Consider the following 16,053-nt stretch of genomic DNA (forward strand, 5'->3'; position numbering starts at 1 on the left):
CAAGATGTCATTCACTGGCGGCTGCCCCCTTTATTAAGCGTCAGACTGAAAAGGGGGTGTATTTGTACATCGGAAACAAAATGATTTTAGTCTTTCTCTCTCTCTTTCTCGCTCTCTCACTTTTGGCTTTCTATTCTCCCTCCTGACTCTTTGAACTGTTGAAAGAGATTTGGAAGAGTGGGAGAGGGAGTGAGAAAAAAGAGAAGAAATTACAAAGCCAGAAAGTGGTGGAACCCACAAAACTCCTAATGACATGTTTGTTCGAGTGAAAAGCTCTTCTAGTGGGTCCTTTGATTTAATCAATCACTTTTGAGTGGCTGCTAAAGTCAGCCTTTATGGTAGTATTATGAGAGCACTTGGGACACATTATTGCCATTTGGCCAAACAAATAGCGCAATAAGCTTTGATAAAGGAGGTGAGCACATTAGATGCCGCCAAGTTAGTTGTAGTCATTGACAGCGTGTTGATGAGGAGTGTAAAGGAATCTTTTTTTTTTAAAGCTTATGTGCTGAAGCTCAAGAAAACTTTTGCTCATGGGATGTGGTGAGGATGTGGCCATCCGTGGAGCGGGTTCTCTGTTAATTGGAGTGTGATATGGTATGCTGAGAACCGCAGCCGAGCCGCTGATGGACAGACAGAACGTCCCCCTGCTGTGGACCCCTCTGTCTGCCCCTCAAACCTGACAGCCCCCGAGAGAGAAAGAGAGAGAAAGAGAGAGAGAGAGAGAGAGAGAGAGAGAGAGAGAGACAGAGAGACAGAGAGAGACAGAGAGAGTGGAGAGAGAGCATTTTCTCTGGAATGTTAGTAGCTATCTGGACTGACACATAACCATGGACCGTTCAGAGACTTGTGTCTGTGCCTCTGTGCTGGTAGAGTGCTTCTGCACATGTCCATCTCCACCACATCAGTCTTTGGATTCCCTTCTTTGCCTCTTCGTGGCTTAGAAGAAATCAATTTTTTCCTGACATTCAAAACCATGTCCGTTTCAACTTTGGCAAGATATGTCAAATGTTGTTATATTTACCGAACTGGATGTTCTGTAAATCCCTCACAAATGTCAAAAATGTTCATCAAGAATCAGGCATCTACAGCATGTCACCACTGAGGACATTATCATGACATGTCATGACAGCTAATACCAGCATGGCTTTTCTCAAGATGCTTTGCTGTCTGACATATTATGAAAGATTTCAAACAAAGTGGCATGTACGTTTTTTCTGTTCTCTTCTTTTTTTCCATGTTCACCTGGTAAGAAAATTTTCTGGTAATAAAAAAGACTTTCTAACAATTCAGCTTTGCTTCGTCTGTTTTACCCCACAGCGCTGGAACAACTGCCTTTATTAAATCTAGATGACATGGTTACTACGGGGTTATGAGTACAATATTAATACCCACTGAAAGAATAATTTTTTAATTACCGTGTGTTGTAAAAGGTTCAGAACATTTGTTCTAACCTCAACCATTTAAATACAGACCTGCATTTAAATGTATGTATTTGAAAAAGTGCAATGAATCATCTTTTTAATGAATCATCCATTATTTAACAAAACAAATAAAACAAAAAACTTATTCCAATGAAAACATAACTATTCCCCACAAGATACCCTTCACAAATAGTTACAATTTAGTGTGCCATATGGTTCTATCAAAAATAACTTCCATACATTAAATACACAAGATACATAAGTGTGTTTAGTCTTCATCTTTGGGTAAACAGACACGCAGTCAGATCACAAACTTTTGAGAGATATTGATTCTACCAGTATATCTCACACATAAACAAATAAAACAAATAAAACATATTATATTACATAATAGATTGATATGTCAAACATCTATGTTGCGACGTACAAAAGTAACATAGATTTCTATATTTCTGGCATCCATGAAATGTCAGCAAATGTAAAGTCATGAGAGAATGTCTCCCATTTTCTGACAGTCTATTTTCTGTCTATTTGTCTCTCCCTCTTTCCCTCCCTCTCCCTCTCCCTCTCCCTCTCCCTCTCCCTCTCTCTCTCACTGTCTTTCTCTCTCCCTCCATTCCTGCCCTCTTTCCCATGATCTGGGTGTCCTGTAGTGACTTGCCGAGGGAGCGTGGAGCGGTGTGCAGGTGAAGAGTAATAGGACCTGTGCTTGTGTTGTTTTCTGCCTGTTTAAGTGCTGTCTGTGGAGGTGTCCTGTTACCCTGCTCTCCCAGTGACCCTCTGACCTCGGCAGCAGCATCAAAGCCAGGCCTTCATTACTCCAGCTGCTATTGTCTATGCCATTGTACGCATTTGATTCGGACCATCCAGGCAGCGTGACAGGTTTGTCACTGTCTCCCTGATTGAGTGGACGTAGACGTGTGCATATTTCTTTGCTGCACAGGCAAGACATGCCTGACTCCTGATTATAAAGCAGTTGCTTCCCAGAATTTCTGCTGTTTGAAGTGTTTCGTTGTGCTAATAGCTGTATTTTAACTGTGTTAAATTACATTATTTATTTTCGATCATTCTTATGTTTTATTTTACTGAGCTACCAGCGTGCAATAGTGAAATCACTGGCTGTTCTACGGTAAGATGTTAGAGATGTTTCCATCCCCCAGTTAGACTCATGTCAAGGTCCTGATGTGATCTCATAACTCTTCTGAATGTAATCAGTGGCGTGCACTTTTATCGACCACACAACTGAGCATCACACAGCATCTCAAAGATTGATGGCTCTCACCAGTGGAGCATTCTTTCGCCAAACCAGATCATCGCAACGCAAACCCAGCATCAGTGAGATACAACACTCAGATTTGAAGCAAAAAGGCCATTGATGTGAACACAGCGTCCAGAGCACAGTGGACGTGTGGAGAGATTGACGAGGGGGTCAATACAACCCCTCTTTGAGGTCACAGACAGGTAAGGGGGCACTTAGGCTGACCCAACAAAAACTGCTGCAGATTCCCACGACCGGTGAACTTTGGGGTCTTCACATCTTCTTCAACAGGATCTTGATTTCATCCCTTTGAGAGAGACAATTTGGGCACTTGGTTTATCACATTTGTAGGACACACAATGCATTTCAAAATAGACAGCAAATTTGAGTGTGAGTTAGAACGAACATATTAACTAGTTAGAAAACCTTTGAAAGAGATGGCAGCATTGCTTATCAATTATGTTAAATGTGGAAGGAAGGGGGTACGACCCAACTCTTCAGAGAGCACCTCCCCTCCTAACTGGCACCTGACGAGCGCTTAACTTGCACTTCAGCAGTTATATTCCTGCACTTCTTTTTCCTCTTTTCTAGGTTGTTGTTTTTCTAATTCTCATGTAAAGTAGTATTTATTGTTACACCATGCTTTTTTATTGCTCTTAGCTTGACTGTTCTCTCCCTTGTACGTCGCTTTGGACAAAAGCGTCTGCTAAATGACTAAATGTAAATGTAAATGTAAATGTGGCAGTTTGCAAGAATCCCTAATGCAGCTTCGATAGTGGGCAAGAAGTGCTTTTCCCCCACAGAACAGAGCGCATGGGAGAGCAGGTGATGGATCTTTGTAATCCGCACAGCCAGTGGCATTCATGAACATGCAATATGACCCTGCATGTTGATAAATCTCCTTCTAGAGGAATTCAAATCAAATTGAAAGGCAGCAATACAAACTCAAACACTACCATTTTGTATGTGTTTATCATCATATCATAATTTATCAATAGCACATAGACAGTTAAACATTGTTGTTATTTTGTCCGACTGACGTAACAGTGTAAAAACGAATCAGTTGAAGCTGACAATAACAAAAATAACTTGCTGCTCCTATGGCGACTGGTCTGATAGGTGTCTGACTGACGTGTCGGGGGGGTGGGGTGAGGAGCGTGTTGTTGTGTCACTGGCTGGTCAGGGTGTCGCCGGTCAGTGAGCTGCAGAGCAACACTTGTCTTGCTGATGGGGGTGGGGGCCGAGAGAAAATAGAAAATGGAAAATTCCAGCTTGAAGTGCAGTCGTTGGTGATCAGGTGTGAACTGCAGAGCAGAGATCAGAGGAGGAAGGTCTGGAGCGAGGCAAGACAGCTGGCCCAGATCCACTCCACACACAGCTCCAACCACACACACCCCACATCACACACACACACACACACACACACACACACACACACACACACATACACACTCACACACTCCAACACAAACATACATGTGTGCATTGACGCACACACACAAAGATATGTCTGCAGGAAAATACATACAACACGCACACACACATACAGAAATATACATGCATACACACACATATAAGATACATACATGAAGGCACGCACAGACACATGCAAATACACACACACACACACAAAGGTTAACGATGCACACAGAGACATAACGAGACACACAGAGACATGGACATACTTGCAAAAATGAGACACAAAGACAACAATGTACACATTTGAAGAAACACACACACATGTAAGGGCAGATATAAAGACACTCAGATAAAGACACATAAACACAAGCACACTGACCTGTCGGCCAATCTTATTAAATCTTAAACCTGCCCTTTCAGATCTGTAATATAAAGGATCAAATGCAGTAATCCAATACAAAATCATATGACTTCTGTATTACAATTAATAACAAGTCCAGTCCTTTCATTTCCCTAAAATACACAAAACGCATGCCCAGCATTTGGCCAATGCTGCACTGAATGTACTTTCTTTGTGGAACGTGGAGGGGTTTCACAAAGTCACTTGGACTGGACCGTGCTAATGTGTTAATGTGTGAGCTATGCACTGAGATGCCTGTGGGGCAATTTTGTCTTATTGAAATATCGATTCGTTTGCTGTGATTAACTTCATACTTTGGGAATCATAAGCATCCATGGAGACCATTGTAGAGAGGCAACATTACGGTAAAGTCAATATTCTTTTTAACTAATATGTCAATATGTTCTGCGTCTGGTAAGCAAAGAGGTAGAGGCATTAGAAGCAGCAGCAGAACTAGTAATAGTAGTAGAAGAAGAAGAAGTCGTAGAAGAAGAAGAAGAAGAAGAAGAAGAAGAGAGAAAGAAAGAATGTTGAGTGTTTCTATAGGACGAGTGCAAAGCTTTAAAGACGTGACCATGATGGAGTGTTGCTGTCAGTTGATGACAGAATAAATCTAGAGGAAGCCTATCAATGGCCTCTTGAAATCCCATACCAGTCAAATATAAAGAACTAATGTTCCCTATGGGAGCAGAGGGTCACAGTAGTTTGGATGCATAACAAATTTCAAATAAATGGCTATTTTTCCTAATGCTGGTGTGCAGAGGTCACATTTTTGAGATGCTCTTTTTGTCACTGAAATTTTTGCCAAAGCACTCCTGGTTTTAAAAAAGAAAACCGTCTACTTCTACAACTTAAAACATCAAATTTAAAAAAATCTGTAAGACATTTCCTCATTATCAAGTGTTTGTAAACTTGAAAGCTAAAATAAGACAAGAAGAAGAGGAGTAAGAAGAAGGAACACAAGGAGAAGGATTTGAAATTAATGGAAAGAATACCAACTACTACAAGAGAATGGAGTTCAATGCCACAGGCCCTCTCCTTATTGCAAGAGTAGTGATACTTTCTCTCAGCTTCCCTCAAACACTCATCCCAGCACACTATACCTCTTCTCTGTAAAGCAAAACTCTCCAGCACTCGATCTCTGCCATATTAACGAAGTGGACCACCACGGCACTATGGCTTTGACCTGACCCTGCGCCTTACACGGTTACACAGGTTCCCCCTGGCCTGATCAGTGCTCAGTGACATTTCTCGCCATAAAAATAACACAGATGTTGCGGTGCCTTCAGCCAAAGCTGTGGAAAAGCACCCATCAAGCTTGTCGTCAGCCACCGGATGGTTATTTTCATAGCCGCTTGGTGGACGTCTCCCCCTGCCTGGTCATGTGACCTGTTGTGAAGTTTGACAGGGAGGCTGCCGCTCGATCTCATCAGATGAAGCAGTCAAGGACTGTCTGCCTCTGACGGGTGTTAATCACAGCCCCGGCACTCGGGTTTCAGCTATTAAGCAACCAGGCTGCCTTTAGTCCTGGCCACAAGGCTGTTGCTTTCGCCTCTCACAGCAGAGGGAAGCCACTTACATATTACAAAATAACACACACACACACACACACACACACACACACACACACACACACACACACACACACACACACACACACACACACAAACAAACACACACACACACATATATATATTACAGGGTGTAGAATTTAAGCATTTTGTAGTGACACTAAGATGTAGTGACATATGACATTGAATTTCTATGGTGCCAACTGGCTTGTGTGATACCAGATAAGCTAAACCTGAAATGTGTATTAATAGTTTTTCAACGGACATACATACTTTGAGACAGCTATTGAGTCAATTTCCTTTTGTTTTATATGTGCATTACATGTTCCCCAGTGTTAGGATACATCATGCTAGAATACAAAGTTTGGAATAAATTATTTGTTAAAAAACTAGGTATAAGCCGTAAAAGTGTTGAAAATGCCATTGAGTCTAGAAAAATGGAGTAGGACCAGCCGCACTCACATCACATCACTGGGCGCTACAGAGTTTCTGTGGTAAAATAAAGTAGAGCCTGAAATTTTTTTTTAGAACTGTGTATATTTAAGGAGGTTTTAATCCTGAACTGAATCTTCAAGGGTTGTTTTAACCCTCAAAGAATTGTGCTGAATTTTATAAAAGTTCTGAATCTTTCATTCTTTTGAAACATATACTATGGAGAAGAAGCTGAAATCTACAATAATCTCTGAATTTTCATCAGATGATGTAATTTTCACTATAAAGTATTATTTCAAGACATTGTTTACATGTTTGGTCAATTAACCTGCATGCAACAGACACACCTGTATGGACTATTGCCTGGGCTATATCTAAATCTCTCTTCCCTGTGTGTGTGTGTGTGTGTGTGTGTGTGTGTGTGTGTGTGTAGGGTGAGGGGTTTGGTCTCATTACAGATACTGGGGGTGGGGAACTAGTTCAAATTTATTGCCTGTGTCAGCTGTGTCAAATTTGGCAAGCTCAAATGGTCAGCTTGCAAATGGTTGGGGTATATCTAGGGGTCAGCAGACTTTGTAATAATTACAGATTTGTCCAATTTGAACACTCCACTGACTGGAAAAACATAAACGATATAACCTCCAGGCTTGTAATATTTTAATTGAAAATTAGCAATAGATTTACATGGTGTCACTTATCTCTCCATCTCTTCAAATGTGTACGTTTCTTTTTCTGTGGCCAGATAGTTTGAACAAAACATGGTTGGGTGTGAATTTGGAGTCCAGCTGACCTAGCCAGAGAGGGCAACAGAGGGACTGTCATGATCATTAGTGTTGACCACCTCTGACACTTCACAGGCTGGCCCAATAGCAATACTATACTGACCAATCCTATACTGATTTTCCTATTAAAATAGTCGACAGAGCTTTATTTTTTGCTGTTTGAAGACCACCCACTCCTTAAAGCTTTGTCTCTATTTCGGTGGGGTCAGAAAAGTGTGGCCAGTTGTTCTTTATGGCACAGATTTTTACGATGTGGTTGAAGCTGCTGGGAGACCACCAATCCTCCTTTCACTTGTAGCTTAAGGTACAGTACTGCAGGCCTTGGAGCCAAATGTACAAAGAACCCAGTGGACTGAAAGCTCATCGGCAGCAGGAATTATTTGGAAAGGACTGCAGTTTCTCAGAGTGCCACCTATACTGTCAGCCTCCTCCAGGTGACGACACACTGCCTGTGGCCATGTGCTGACACATGTATTTTTTTAATTATTTTACTTTTAATGTAAATGTTGTTTTCTAAGTCTGTGTTTTTGTGATAATTGATCATGCTGTACTGCATTTTATGTATTTGTATTGTATTGTAATGTTTTTTTGCATGGACCCCAGGAAGAATAGTCTCCACTACGGTGTAGACTAATGGGGATCCTTAATAAACATAAACATAAACATACCGTAGGAGTCACAGCAGGATTCATTCCGATCTCAAAAGCTACAATTTACCCCCGAGGAGAATTTCTGAACTGAATTGAATTGAATCTGTAAACGTCACACTGACATTTATCTATGACAGTGTCACAAGGGACCATGCCCTGCCATTTTGTGTTGAGGACACAGGTCAGGACTACCTATGCTGCTGTTGCTAGGCACCTTCTCGCGAGCAAACTTCAGGTTATTTCCATCATGGCTTTAGCGGCAGTAAAGCTAGTGGAGACACAAATAAATACGATCGGGTTGCAGACTCTCTGATCCGTCCGCCACTTTGTAAACTGAAGGGGTGGGGAGGGTGTTGGAGTGGGGTGAGTGGACAAGTGGTATTTCATAACCCCACATCTCTCTCTCCCTCAATCTTTCATTCTTTCTGTCATTCTTTCTTTCTTTTTTTTAACAATCCACTCCCCAAGAAACATTGCCGACACCCATGGTGTCCTGCTGGGGCACAGAGAATTCCATACTGATGAGGCTAGCTACTGCAAAAGCTCTCTCTCTCGCTCTCTCGCCCCTAACTGCTCCCCCTTGCCCCCCCCCCCCCATACACACCACAACACCACCCCCCATCCCACCACCCAGATTACCTCTAGTTAGCTCCAAAGGCTGAAGGAATGTCACAAGAGCTAAGTGTGTCACATTGTCTTGTTACTAAGGCCAGCATTTGTTCTGCTGCAACTTGCAATCACCAACACTTTCTCAAATGTACATTTCATTGTCATTAGAGAGAAATAAAAATGAAAAATGTTTTTTTTTTCTTTAACTGTTCCTCGTGACATTATTATATTGTATTTTAATGTACATGTGGAAATTATGTCAAGTAAAAAAAAAACTGCACTTGGATATGTGTAGCTGTGTGGCTAAATTATTGCATGAGCTCTTGTGCATAATCAAGAATTCTGCAATTGGTTAAAATTACAAATTGCAACATTCCAAATCATAACAATGTTTGAATAGAGTGTAAATTCGTGGGTTGTCCAGTTTCTCACCAATGACGTTGGTTTGAGGAAGCTTCCATTTCCATCTTTGAAGACCTAAGTGATTGAAAATACATTAGCATTATTTAATGTAAATGAGCCAATTCACATATCATGTCTGGCACCAATGAATTGACCTTTTGTGTCAGATTAAGAGGAAAGTTTGTTTGGACGTAATGTAGTTTAACGCTACAATCCATTAAAATCCAGTGATTATCTTTAAAATATTTGAATATACGAATGACTCATCGCATTAATACCTCTTTGCGTGAGTCATCATGTCATGCTTATTGAAATTATAAAATTACAGTTCATACATCGTTGAATTCAGTCGGCCTACGCGTTGACTAAAAGTTTGTATGAATTTCTATGTTTTATCACTTTGAGGGCATCTGTAAGCATGTTTGCTTTTCAGGTAAGCCAGATGATGTCTTAAAAAGCTTACACTGTCGTCTTAGTCAAATAAGATGATTTGTCATTGCGGTTACGATCCGAAATTGTATCGACTTAGCCTTTAAACCACCGTGCCCTATTTGGGCTACAGCAAACGAAAACGCTTGCTAAACTGACAAGAAATATTTTACAATCTGGAAGGACAAATGAAAATGGGCATGATACTACTAATTGCTTGGAAGCAATACCTGTCGACAATACCTGTCGGAAAGCGAGCATCCTGTTGGCGATAATCAGGGGAGTTGTGCTATGTGGATTCCACATAAATCAACAAAAGACGCTGGAGACTGATGATTAAAACGAACCATTGTTTTCCTATTAGGGTTAGTACGTTAGCAAAAGGTGTGAGCCAAAACCCCTTGGAGGAGATAGGGCCATCTTTGTAATTCAAGGGAGTGTAAGGAGGGCAAATATGGCAAGGAACACCCTTACGTGATATCCTATTCCCTTTAAATACAGAGGATGATTATAGATTGAATGATACACAAACAACATGTTAAAGCGCCTCTTTAATCATCGATTAAATCGGACTCTAGCTGGGATGAGACTTCGCCGAAAGATGAAATCAGTGCCATTCATAAGTAACTCCGCTTAGGTGAACTATTCAATATCAGGCACGGTGGGGTGACCAGTGCCATAGCTCTTTCTGAATTTCTGAACAGAACTCTTCAGAACGAGGCACTTGCGTTGTAAATAGCCATATAAGTACCATTTTTGTACATGTAGGTAGGATGAACACTTATTTTCAGAAAATACTACACGTCCATCCTTGTAGCCCACCCTCCACACAGCTCTGACTTGGAGCATGGGAGGGATCTTGGGCGAAGGCTTCTTGACGTGTTTCATTTTGGCAAAGCCAGGGATCACAGCATAGCCAACTGGCCCCACATCAGGCTGAGACCTGCGGACACAGCGCCTGAACGACCAGCGACTTGTTTGAAACTTCAATATTTGGCTCGAAGTTTGAATCTATTGAAGGAAATCATGCCTTTTAAGACAAGCATATGATGGAGCAGGACGATTTTTTAGATAGAAGAATTGGATGCATTTTTAATATCCGTTTGCTTCTAACACACCGTATGGATTATTTTCCTTTCTGACGTTGTTCTGAAGATGCACGTTTGAGGAGAACTTGAACTGAATGACGGCCGCCTACATCTGAGACTGACTGAGTAAATGGCTACGGCGACTTCACTTGCCTGAAGCGGGGCGCTCAGGTTAAGTGGGAGCGCACTCTTTTCCAGACTTCCTAAACGTCCTCAGGGGAAAAGTGACACTCGGATTTATCCTGCACAGATCGAGGATATTATTGTCAGATAACCTGTCTCGGTTGAACGGGCTATTTGGACAATGTATGGGATCAATCAGCGCTATTTTTACTTGTAAGTTTTCATTACGATTTCCTTAAATGCCACACCACCCGAAGTAGCACAATAATAGTTTATTTAACCGTTTATTTTCTCTGTCAATTTGCAGATCTTTTCACTTCTTCGTGGTGTGGTGCCATGCACAGGTAAACGAAAACTTCTTTCTTTTTGCTGTTACATTGTGTCCTTTTTGCCAGTTCCAAATAAGAGATCTAAGTTTAAGTTCGAGTTAGAATAGTTAACATAATTTTGCGTATAGACGATCATAATGATAGCCCAATCATTTTCTAAGCATAGTTTTTTCTTTGTCAAGTGCATTTCATTTGTCTCTGAAATGTTTCTATTTCGAGCAACTACGTAGGCCAATGATGTGTCGTGGAGATATGCTTACATTTAATTATAATTAATAACCTAAGTTGAACTTGTCTCATATGAATGACACAGAGAGCCTTTAGACATAGTGAAACGTGTCATTTTATTTTTCCCTTTACATTGAAAAGGGGGAGAATCACCCTTCTCCTAATTTTAACCAGTATGTGAGGGAACAGGGGACGTTGACGGACCAGCTCAGCCGGCGGCAGGTCCGAATCTACCAGCTCTACAGCCGGACCAGCGGAAAGCACGTCCAGATACAGGGAAAGAGAGTCACCGCTACTGCTGAGGATGGCAACAGTTTTGGTGAGTACCAGTCAAAATGAGTTTATGATGAATGTATTGATTGACAACAATACATGTGTTGGTTTTCCATATATTTCATTAACATATGTGTTTCCAGGCGAATTGTGAAAAATAATCATTCTATACCCTTTCATTGGTGTTAATTGTGTGTGTTTGTGTGTGTGTGTGTGTGTGTGTATTACAGCAAGGTTGTACGTGGAGACTGACACTTTCGGCAGCAGGGTTCGCATTAAAGGTGCTGAGAGTGGGCGATACCTATGTATGAATCGTCGTGGGAAACTGGTTGGAAAGGTAATCATTTTTTTCCCAGAAATTCTCTGTGTACTGATTCTGTATAACTGTCTTTCTCAGGGGGTATATTGCATTCAGTTAGCAAGGAATGGAAAGTTGAAGTTGAATTATTGCATGGCAAAATATGTTCTCATTTCCTTTGCATATTAATTGCACAATGATTTTGATTGGTAGTACATATATATTCAGCCTGTCAGAGTGCACATTCATGAAACACACAACTGCACAATCAGTGCTGTTTATAACTGAGTTTCCTGTTTGTCACCTCTGCATCACTTCCCTGAACAGACATGCAGTCAGTGCACATTGAAACATAATAGAGCGGAATGTGACCCAAATAGGAGAAACTTTTTCTGTCATTAGCTACGTGACTGGAATCAACTACAAAACAGATTGTAAAATAGTTTTGTTTCCTGTACGCTTGACTACCAAACCCAAAAGAGAGTTAGCATAATAGCTCATGTTGTGGATGGAAAGAGGGGTGCCAGACGGTTGCCAGTGCAAGGGGGAAATTCTGTTCACACCCATTCTGAGTCTGGTCAGAAGTCAACCCGCCGCTTCCTGCAGGGAAGTGGAAAAGATGTATTCAGTGTTGTTCTCTTGCCATGAGAAAGAATTGAGAGAATCTGATTGTGAGCGGTCTCAAGACATATCTCACACAGTCTTTGGCGCAGGCTGAAAGGCCTTTAGGAGCTGGTTTGTTAATATCACTGTACATAAATTAAGTCACTCATGGACAACTGACTGGCGCAGCTTCAGAAAAATGCTCAACACTTTAGACTGTCAGGCTTGTTTTTCTCTTTATGAGGGTCATCACATTTCTTCAGCTAAACGAATGATCTAATAACATAGGACATATAGCGAATTGCAAAGGTTAGTGTTCTCTTTGATGGGTACCTGTATAGAGGTTGTTCTATATGCACTTGTCACCTTCAGAGTTCTCCATTTGCTGAGAATGGAGGCAGCGCCATCTAGAGGTCTTTATAGGGGTTGTGAGGACTGTTGGTGCCTCCCTAACCTGTCTTAATTTCGCATGGTTGTAGTTCCAAATGAAGTATATCGGTAGTGTTTATAGTACTGACTGTGTCCTCAAAAGAACACTCTGCTGAAGGCACATGTGAAGAGAGTAGTACAGTCAGAGTAGCCTACAGTAAAAAGTACAGTCCAGTACACTAAAGAGAGAGTAGACCCTCGTGCTGCTCACAGAGGAACTGACTTCATGTGTCTTCCTGTTCCTCAGGCCAGTGGGAGAGGCAGAGACTGTATCTTCACAGAGATTGTCCTGGAGAACAACTACACAGCCTTCCAGAATGGCAAGTATGAGGGCTGGTACATGGCCTTCACCAGGAAAGGCAGGCCCATCAAAGCCTCCAAGACCAGGCAAAACCAAAGAGAGGTGCATTTCATCAAGAGACTTCATAAGGGTCCCCCGCCGTTCCCCAACACAGACCGACTCAAACATTTTGAGTTCATCAGTTTCCCACCAACACGTCGAGCCAAGCGGAACAAGAAGTCTCACGAAGTTCAATGACATGGAGACAAAGTGAACTCATATTTTAAATAAAAGAAGAAGAGATGCAGCTTTATTTTTATATATTTTCATACATAAAATGGATTGAAAATGTTTTTGTTGTAAAGTAGATGCCTGTAAATATGGTAAGATACCAGATGAAATGTATGTATATATTTAATATTACCCTGTGTGCGTATTTGTAAAAAGAGGGAACATAAAAAAGTTTGAATGGTTTAGTCATATAAATAAAAATGAAAAGATGGGCTGGAACTGTAGAATGTTTTATGTGTATTTGTGCACCATCATTATATTATATTTTATTATATACACTGACATATCTTTCATAACTAATAAAGCACAAAGACAGCATCATTATCTAAATAAAAACTACACTTATTCCGTCACAGAATGAAAAGCATTCTTTAATAGACAGACCTGTTCATATATATACAGTATATATATACATTTACTTACATGTTTCTTTTCCTTTTTCCATTTTCATATAATTCCATGTTAATTTGAAATGAGGCTCAGACTCTGGTTTCTGATCTTGAGATCTCTCAGGTGTGTAACGGTTGGTACAAGAAGACCTTTCAGTTAATCAATTCATCACACCTGAGTCTCACTTCCTTCCCTGGCTCTCCCATTCTTCCCTGTGCTTGAACACCTGTCAACTGAAATGCTTTTGGGATTGGAGTTGCAGGTACATTCGAAGATTAGAAAACTTCTGGGAGGCCCCAAAGTATCAGGCAAATGTATTGTTTTTATGTTTTGTTTGGTTGAATATTTATAGACAGTCACATTAATTATTTATGCTTTGTTCAATATTTTCTCATAACACAGACAGACATTTTCTGCTTGTCAGTATGATTTGAGGCATGGTTGTTAATGCAATGATGCAATACTGTGTCCTCACCCAGTCTTTCATGTAATTAAGTGGTACAGTCAGTTTCGGCTTGTCAAGGTGTAATTTTGGCATTATTACATCCAACTACATGGTGTTGAGGTTGCCTGAGGTTGTGACAAACCTTGTTTTCCCGTTAGAGAGCGGCTGACAGTCTTGTTCTCAAGCCCTAATCCCTGGGATCAATTTCTCACTGTAAAGTGAGAAGCCATGCTGGATGCTGGCACATATTCCATTTGTGATCTGCCTTTGATGAAGCGATTTCTTGCTGTCCTGCATCTTGTAGGCCATATAATTGGGACTTCTATGGACCAGTGGGCCTGTTGCCTCTTCATTATCTGTGCTAAGGCTCTGGCTTTAGTCTGTAAGTACCCACACCACACACCCCTGTCTACAGCTGCCAGTCCATGTCACCATGGGGCATAGCATATCAGCAGAGGGATCTAAAAGGCTCAATGTGAGATTAGGACATGATGAAGACTTCACAATGTGCCGAGCAAGAGGATGTAGCTTCATTGAGGCACAGGACAGAAATAGTGACACAACTATTTAAATGAAAAAAGTTTCACAGAGATTGTGTTTATATAGATTAATATGTGTCCTGACATATGTCTGATAACCATACCAAATGTACGGTGAGATAAATGACACATAGATTAATAAAGAAATTCCTATTTGCATTTCAGTCACATAAAACGTACAAGACAATATCTGACTCAATAACTATGTATCAGTGTTTAGTTTATGACAAAATAACAAATTAATCCATGAGCGTTGGGCAGGATCTAAGAGGATAATCACTCAGACAGCTGAATATAATGTACTCACTTGTTAATCCTGGTTATCAAAGAAAAGGACTGATATAATTGTAAGATTATCACCTGTGATGAACTTGGCAAAAAAGTTAAGAATTAAAATATAGTATTAATTAGAAGGAGATGTATACAATTAAACCAGAGCAAATGAATGTTATGATGGGGATAATGGCTCTTCAAAGCATATTTTTATTTTAGTTATACAACCAATATAACAACTGCTCAAGCATAAATAGTGCGCAGCAGGACACAACAACAATGCACGACTGGCTAGAGACAGCCACAACATGCACCGCAAAGGAATCCGTAAAAGGCCCTCCTTCACAGTACAACATGGGCTGTCTGTAGCTCACAAGTGTTAAACACAACAACATAACTGCCCGATCATAGAACCTGAGCCCCAGGATACAATAATAACAACAACAACACCAACAACAATTAAGCTGCCTTTGTGAGCATTTCACTGGGGTTTTCAAGCAGGCACCTTCCTTCATCAGTGTTTTGTTGAATTAGGCCCACAACACCTCCAGAAGGCTAAACAGTGGTGTCTGGCGTTCCAGAGCCACCCCCCTGCATACTCATGATGGGTTAGAATACATGTCACTACCACCACGACAGCAACAGATACACCTCAAGATAGGCCTCGACAAGATGTCATGTATGTCAGTTTTAGTTCAGGTTAATCCACGACCCCAAGCAGTCAGCGAGCGCCTCAGCCACAACCACTGGCTGGCTTTTTCAGCAGCCTCAGACAACTCCTTTATAGCTCTTTTGAATGACCGTCCTCTAAAAGTCCAACAGAAGTGTTGTGGTTGATTTAGCTACAAAGCCTCTAACACCTCCACTGGTCTTGTGTGTGCTTGCCAACCTCGTTGCCACGCTTCCGCTACCAGTTCTGCATACTTTAGCTTCTTCCTTACTCAATCGCATCTTTGAAGAGGTTTGTTAACTCAGTAAAGTAGACAATGCACTCACACTCAGAATACACTATCTCTGGTCTCAAAGCAGTCACAACAACACACTTTGGAACTTGAAGTTGTCTTGCGACATCAGCCAGCAATCTTCGA

At 41.1% G+C, this 16,053-nt stretch overlaps 1 protein-coding gene across 1 annotated transcript; it reads left to right on the forward strand.

The window, feature by feature from the left end:
• The first annotated feature begins 10,768 nt into the window (after window positions 1–10,768).
• fgf17 (fibroblast growth factor 17) lies at window positions 10,769–13,542 on the forward strand. The gene is made up of 5 exons (XM_012828476.3): window positions 10,769–10,800; window positions 10,895–10,931; window positions 11,286–11,463; window positions 11,648–11,754; window positions 12,995–13,542. Exons 1-5 carry the CDS (start codon window positions 10,769–10,771, stop codon window positions 13,283–13,285), a joined length of 645 nt encoding a protein of 214 aa, XP_012683930.1. The 3' UTR covers window positions 13,286–13,542.
• The last annotated feature ends 2,511 nt before the right edge of the window (window positions 13,543–16,053 follow it).

This window comes from Clupea harengus, chromosome 7, assembly GCF_900700415.2.
Source record: "Clupea harengus chromosome 7, Ch_v2.0.2, whole genome shotgun sequence".
In the NCBI taxonomy this organism is placed as follows: Eukaryota; Metazoa; Chordata; class Actinopteri; order Clupeiformes; family Clupeidae; genus Clupea; species Clupea harengus.

Excerpts from the sequence above, each read along its gene's own strand:
- fgf17 (XM_012828476.3), top strand. The coding sequence starts at position 10,769 with ATGTATGGGATCAATCAGCGCTATTTTTACTT. Across the intron at positions 10,801-10,894 it reads AATCAGCGCTATTTTTACTT|ATCTTTTCACTTCTTCGTGG; the intron begins GTAAGTTTTCAT and ends GTCAATTTGCAG. Across the intron at positions 11,755-12,994 it reads GTGGGAAACTGGTTGGAAAG|GCCAGTGGGAGAGGCAGAGA; the intron begins GTAATCATTTTT and ends CCTGTTCCTCAG.